Source organism: Nuphar pumila, chromosome 1, assembly GCF_984573655.1.
Source record: "Nuphar pumila chromosome 1, dmNupPumi1.hap1.1, whole genome shotgun sequence".
Classification (NCBI taxonomy): domain Eukaryota; kingdom Viridiplantae; phylum Streptophyta; class Magnoliopsida; order Nymphaeales; family Nymphaeaceae; genus Nuphar; species Nuphar pumila.
The window spans coordinates 42694128-42701493 of record NC_143249.1 but is presented as its reverse complement, the minus strand read 5'-3'; the positions used below and the strand labels follow the sequence as shown (position 1 = coordinate 42701493).

General features: G+C 38.7%; 1 protein-coding gene across 1 annotated transcript; it reads left to right on the top strand.

The window, feature by feature from the left end:
• The first annotated feature begins 5910 nt into the window (after nt 1–5910).
• Nucleotides 5911–6273, top strand: LOC149848825 (em protein H5-like). Its single transcript, XM_090005291.1, has 2 exons — nt 5911–6025; nt 6119–6273. Exons 1-2 carry the CDS (start codon nt 5911–5913, stop codon nt 6271–6273), a joined length of 270 nt encoding a protein of 89 aa, XP_089861417.1.
• Nucleotides 6274–7366: the final 1093 nt, after the last annotated feature.

Below are 7366 nucleotides of genomic sequence, written 5' to 3'. Positions count from 1 at the left end.
TTCTCTTTCTCTTCCTCTTCCTCCTCCTCCTTCTTCTTCAATTGTCTTTCCTTCTCTTCCTCCTCCTCCTTATTCTTTATTTGCCTTTCCCTCTCCTCCTCCTCCTTCATTTGCCTTTTCTTCATTTGCTTTTCATTCTCTTCATCCTTCTTTCTTTGTTTTTCCTCTCCTCCGCCTTCTTCCTTTGCCTTTCCCTCTCATCCTCCTCCTCTTCTTCATTTGCTTTTCCTTCTCTTCGTCATCCTTCTTCTTCATCTTTAGTTCTTCCTCATGCTTCCTTTGCTCTTCAGTCTCAATATCTAATGGATAATGTTCTGCATTATACAATTCCAATGCTTTGTCCATGTCTTTATCATTCTCAATCTTCATTATATTTTGATACCTTTCATAACGCTCATATAGATGGGACTGACGAATAATTTCTCTAATAATCATCCCATCGAACGGCGGAGGATTTTGTGTCTGACGAGCTTTAGACATTGCTAACCTGCACAACACATACATTTAACCGCATCATTATATGTTATAATTGTCTTCCCAAGTATATAATAATACAAATTATCTCATTCGTTAAACAATCACCAACATTACAAATCGTCACAATATTTGGCTTCATAAGTAAACATCGTTGTAAGATTTAGCAAACTTAAGTACAAATTGAAGTAACTTCATAAATACACATCGCTACTACTTTAAATGTATAAATTATTGCTGCTTCAAAGTTATAAATCGTTGTAGAAATTGCAACCTTCATAAGTATATATAGTTGTAACGTTTGAGCTTCATACGTAAACATTATTGTACGATTTATCAAACTTAAGTACAAATCGTGGTAATTTCATTAAATCGTTACTGCTTCAAATGTATAAATTGGTTTTGCATCGAACATACAAATCGCTACTGCATTAAATGTATAAATCATTGTTGCATTTCAACGTATAAATCGTTGTAGAAATTTAGCCTTCATAAGTACATATCGTTGAAATTTTTGACCTTCATAAGAACAAATTGTGCTAATTGTTTTTCAATGCCCATAAGGTGGATAGGTACAAATCGATTTATTCCACTATGAAAACAGGTGTTATTTAGCATAAATAGTACAACCAGATGTAAGATTTAGCATTCAGATTTATAAATTGATTTGTTTGCATAACAAAACCTTACATGAAACTCATTGAAACGATAAGAGTTTTAGTAATCCGATAGTAGAGGAGAAACACCCAGAAGGTAGATGCAACCGATGGTGGCAATAATGTTGTCACTGCGCAGACGATGGCAAAGGATGCTCCGATGACGGCAGACGACGGCAAAGGATGCTTTGATGGCAATAGACGACGACAAAGGTTGCTCTAATGGCAAATGATGCTATGGTGACAGCAAATGACGATAAAGGGTGCTTCGGTGACAGCAGATGACGGCAAAGGATGCTTCGATGGCAGTAGACGACGACAAAGGTTGCTCTGATGGCAAATGATGCTATGGTGACAGCAAATGACGATAAAGGGTGCTTCGGTGACAGCAGATGACGACAAAGGGTGCATCGTCAAAAGGAGCTTCTGTTACAGCAGATGGTGCAAAAGTTTACTGCTTAGGGCAAAAATGAAATGTTTGGACTTTGAAGAGTTAACGTCATCCTCGACTTTCTGGATGGAGGACATTTTTGCCCTTTTCTCGAACCATAGTTTCCCTTTTTTGGATGGAAGACATTTTTGTCCTTTTCTTGAACTGTCATTTCATGGCAGGAATGGCGGGAAAGGGAAAATGGTACTTAAGTCTTAGCAACCGCACCAGACTCTGACGCTAAGTGATGATGACACATACGGGGATACGAGCCCCACGTGCTTATATATGTGACACTCATTCGGACCCCGAACACGCACCTGCATCTTCGGGGGGGGGGGGAGAACATATAACCAGCTTGGGGTCTGGGGACACCTCAGATTCAGCTATGATAACATCTCTTTTCCTAAACAGGCTCTGAGCCATCTACACCCAAGAGAAAAGAAATAGAAATTTTTGTGGCGTGTTTGGGTTTTGAGGGCTTGAAAACTAGTATGGATGGAACAGAACCAACATATTTTCATAAACATCAACAACAGTTCGGACCACGTCCTCGAGCAACTCATATGGGAACTCACTTGCAGGGCATGCAGGAAGTGGCTATTCTTTGGATCGGTTAAAATAGAATTTTCTGCTAGGCCCGCTGCCACTTTGTTTTTTTCTTCTTCTTGGGGATATTCTGTTTTTTTTCGTCTCTCGGGCTGAGTCATCATACTCGCCAAATCTGTAGTGTTTTCTCATTTAAATGCATATCTTATTCTCTCTAAAAAAAAACTGCAATGTACAAGGTGTACAAGTGGAAATGATAAATCTCCAACTGAACCGTTTCACTTATCCCAAACAACTATGTGGATTTGCTAAAACCACAAATTCTGGGTATTCCATAACTGCATCCTTAGCCGCCATGACTGACAGTTTCCAAACAGGGCCTAAATGTTCTATACAACTATGTGGATTTGCTGATACTTGCACAAAAATATAAAGCTCCAGATTCGGCAAATAGTAACCTGAAATGTAGTAAGCCAACAGCAATCAACATCTTTATTATACAAAACTAAGCACACAAACGGTACAACACTATTTGAAGATGGTCCGTTGCCCAAATTCTCCTAGCATTGACATTTCATAACTAAAATCCCAATAAAAGAAGGATACATGCATAGTGACAAACATTTTTTTCGGCAAAATCTCGTGTTTCAAAAACTCCCGAGAAATTCAAAAAATTTTATAAATCTCACATTTTTTCTGCAAAATCTCGGCAATAAAAAATAAATTAAAAAATATTTTTATAAGAAATATTTATAAAAATTATTTAAAAATAAAAATACATGGTTTTTCCATGATAAATAGCCATTTAAAACATAAATATCGCGTTTAAATTGCGATATTTATGTTTTTTCATAAATCTCGCAAGAAATTGCCATTTTAAACTTTCAGGCAATTTCTCGCCAGAATTTCATAAATCTTACGATATTTGTCACTATGGATACATCACTAGTTAAGAATGTTTCACCTGGATCAAGCACAAATCCGATAGGTTGATCAGCTATCTTAACCGAGGGATCATTTTGCAACTAAACCATATCTTAACGGGAGTCTGGGTTTGAATCTTGTCACCGTTATCTTTTGTTTGTCTACCAAACGATAAAATCATAAAAGAATAAAAGCGCATATTTGTCCTCAGAGATGGTAATGGACCTTGTGTCGTATGAAAAAAAAAATTGAGCCCAAGCTTTTTTACAATTGGTATTTTTTTATTGGGAGAATGAAAACCTACCCAATAGAAAACTTTTCGGACCTGCCTAATAAGAAATATTTATCAGATTTTTGGCTTTTTTTTTTCAAAATTCTGACCTTACAGATGTGATCTATGTGCTTTTTTTTATAGGAATCAGTTCTTTGAGCATTTGATTCTGATGCATGGATATGTTTTAATTTATAAGGTTTCAAAAATCAACTGCATACAATTTTATAATTTTTTGAAGCTTAAAATACCATTTTTTCATCCAAAATGCATGATCCAAGTGTCGATTTCTAATAAGTCAATCATGCTGAACACATCTGTAAGGTCAAAATTTCAAAAAAAATATCGAAAACCCAATAAATGTTTATTATTGGGTAGGTTTGGTAGGTTTTCATTTTCCTTTTTTTATTGAGGACAACATTTTTAATATATGCACAACGTGCACTCTGATTATATAGTAAAAAAAAGAAAAAATCATTAAACAGTAATGGGCATCACATTTTTTTATTTCTTGTTATGGGCTTTGGTTTTTTCAAAACTGCCAAATAGGGACATATATATAGGGCTGGTGAACGAACCAAACAGGGCATGTTTGTGCTCGGCTAGTTTACCAGTGAAATGAGCTCGTGTTTGTTTAGCCGAGCTGAGTTGCGGTAAAAACATTCTATGTTATTTATACATGGAATATAATATATATTTTTATATATTATACTTAAAATGTATATTTTATATATTACAGTTAATAGTTAATATTTTATGTATATATTTTCATTCATCCTTTTCTTTTTCTATATATTTTTATGTAGTATTTTTTATATTTCACTTAAAGTATATATATACATATGCAAGCTCTCTCAATCCGAACACCTTGTGTTCAAGGTCGACTAGTTTAAGCTACAAGTCAAGTTCTGGCAATTCAAGTGTGGATCTTCACTAAATGTACAGTGTAGATCACATCTATCAAGTCCGATTTGACCAAAATGACTTGCATCAATGAAACCCGAAATAAAGGTATGAAGATAGAGATGAAAATCCTCCCAGCTGTGGAAGCCTTTTCCCTTCCCGTCGGGCACCTTGAAACAAATGGATGCTTAGGAATGTGGCCTGAGATTAGCGCTAATGGTGCATGCTGTTTGGGATCTGACTTTTTCAAGATTATAATGCAAATGGTTGCAATCAGTAGCATTCTCAGTTCTCCTAGAAAAGAATATCTGTTCGACACCAAATCTCTCCATCGAGTCTCCACCGAAATGGGTCCTATAAGTTGATTAGGTCAAGTCGGCAGTGCCTGAATAGATCTGTCAGTAGTCACATTCATTTCAACCCAGCTGGATCCAGACCTGAATCCAACCCAAGGACACCATGCTAGTTAATGCACATGACTTTGGTTGGACATGAGGCATAACGAGCATACAAACATATAAAAAACGTTAATTTAGTTTTAAAAAAAAGGAAGAATTACAAGGGGAACATGTTTATCTGGATGTTGGTATCAATCTGGTTCTATTTACAAATATACAAAACCATGGATATTGTTGCATTCTAAAATATAGGATGAGTTTAGTTTAAGGGTAAGTTTGGAAGTGAAAAAGACGCAGGAAAAGTGGTACAAAGTGAAAAAATTAGTATCATTCTTCTGACCCTTTCAAACAAGAAAAAAAATTTTTGAAAGAGTTTTTTCTAAAAAAATGTAGTTTTTAATAGAAAACATCCCCCTTCTAAAGAAAGGTAAAAGAGTGTTTCATACTAAAGTAAAATAATAAGGTCCACCACCACTACCAACTATCGCACCACCACCCACCACCACCCAAATTATTGATAGGGCTCTGAAACAGGAGGCTTCGCTTGTCTGACAGTAGCAGTTAGTGCACGTCTTGTGTTGGGACGTTGCAAGTTCGAAATGGTATGGTTGTATAAATGGTAGGGGTCTGCCTAACCCCAACTTTCTCTGTCGAAAACATCAGGAACTCATCTCTCCGAAAAAGTTAAGGGCCTGTTTGGAATCCTAAACTGGGATAGGCGTTTGTAGAGTTTATGCATTTAAAGAAGTGGCAACTGCTATTTAGTGTAAGTACAGGAGAGAAAGGGCTTCACTTCCCATCTAAAATGCATAAACGCCCGTCCCAGCGCCGAGATTCCAAACAGAAAGATTTTACCTTGGGATCAAATGCATAAACGCCCATCCCAGCGCCGAGATTCCAAACATGCTCTCAACATGGCAAGTACCAACCGCCTTTTTTTTCAAAAACCTATCCCCAGTTTCTGGTTTACTGTCGACACGTGGCAAGAGTTCATGACAAATGAGCCTATATAGTCATCTAAAAGTACTGGAGCTCAAAGTTCAAGCTGAAGTGTGGCACGTGGAAGGTTGCGGTAATGTAGCTCATGCACGTCGACAAAGCTTTTCCAGTAGAGCTGCTGCATGCAGACACGCTTTTCCCCCTGCGTGTCAACGCAAGAGGCAGCATGGCACACCCCCTCCTCCCTATATAATCAGAGTCACGCTGATTGTTGTTCGGCACTTCGGTGTGTTGTGTTGGTTGGCTTTTGCGTAATCGTTGTCGTTGTTGCGTGGTAGTTGGTCGTTGTAAGAGGCGAAGAGGACGATGGCTTCGGAGCAGGAGAGGACAGAGCTCGATGAGTGGGCAAAGGGAGGAGAGACGGTGGTGCCCGGAGGCACAGGCGGCAAGAGCCTCGAAGCCCAGGAGCACCTGGCTGAAGGTCCCATTCTTTCTTGTCTTCTTTTCATTTTTCTCTCTTTGTTTCTGTTTCTTTTGGAGTTTTGGGGTCTTACTGATCCTTTTTTGTATGCAGGGCGTAGCCGAGGAGGGCAGGCGCGGAAGGAGCAGCTGGGAAAGGAGGGGTACCAGGAGATGGGGAGGAAGGGAGGCATCAGCACCATGGAGGAGTCCGGTGGCGAACGTGTCGCTCGCGAGGGCATCCCCATCGACGAGTCCAAGTACATGTGATATCAGAGCATAGATGGTTGAAATGCTTGGCTTACAAGCAATAAGCTGCAAAGAGTTCAATCGTTGTTGCTTAGTTATAACTTCGGAATAACGCAATTACCAGTAACACGTAGGTGCATGATCACTTTTGAACATGACCAAACGAACTCGTGCGGAGGGTCCATCGTGCGCTATATGCTTGTTTTCGCCTAGCTTTAGCGGCGACAAAAAGTTGCTGTTAAAGGTTCTACAAAAAGTCACTGCTAAAGCTCGTCTTTTGCGGAACTACGTGCTGAGCGTCCATCACGTGCACGATTGCGCTTCGCACGAGTTCCATTAAGGGTGTCAACGCTCCGGTTTATCCGGACCTGACTCGGTCCATACCTTAAACCCTATCGGGTCTGGGTATGGTGATAAATAGGAAATACTCGGGTTCGGACTCGAAGGTTATATTAATAAAATGGATCAGACTATAGTTTATGATTTTATACCTGACCCGGGCTCTGACTCAAGTTTTGACCCACGTTCCGCAATTTTTAAATGTAAAAATGATCAAATATTATTTTACCTGGTGTAGTCCGGGTTTGGTTAATGTAGTTCTTATTGGGTAAGGTTTTTTTAGTGGATCTGATTAGACCCGGGTTCAGACCTGATATCATACCCAAAAAAATCGTCTGGTTTCCCGTTGACACCCCCTCACAACTTTTGTGTCATGTTTTTGAACTGAAAATCTTTTATAGAGAGAACGTTGGCAACACTCTAATGTACGGTACTTTTTATCTGTTCTCAAAGGTGCCAAGTTTTTATTTGGCCTTTGAGTTATCTAAGGTCTAAACATAGGCTGTCCTTTCTTAAGCCTACCTACCTCTAAATACCAGTGGGCTCCATTTCAAAAACGTGCACATATATAAAAAACATGAATGAGTGGCATGACGGAGGGAAGAAAATGGGTTTCTCGAGTTAGGCAGCACTAATTAGCTTTCCTTTTTATTATTTGGAAAAATGAAACAACAAAGCATTGTGGACATGGAAGCTAAGGGAATTTATAAGATTATACAGAGGGAAGAAAAAAGAGAAAGACTAGAATCGATAGGATTTTTAATCAAATCGGCTC

Coding starts and splice junctions, on each gene's coding strand:
- LOC149848825 (XM_090005291.1), top strand. CDS start 5,911: ATGGCTTCGGAGCAGGAGAGGACAGAGCTCGATGAGTGGGCAAAGGGA. Junction 6,026..6,118: donor CCAGGAGCACCTGGCTGAAG/GTCCCATTCTTT, acceptor TTTTGTATGCAG/GGCGTAGCCGAGGAGGGCAG.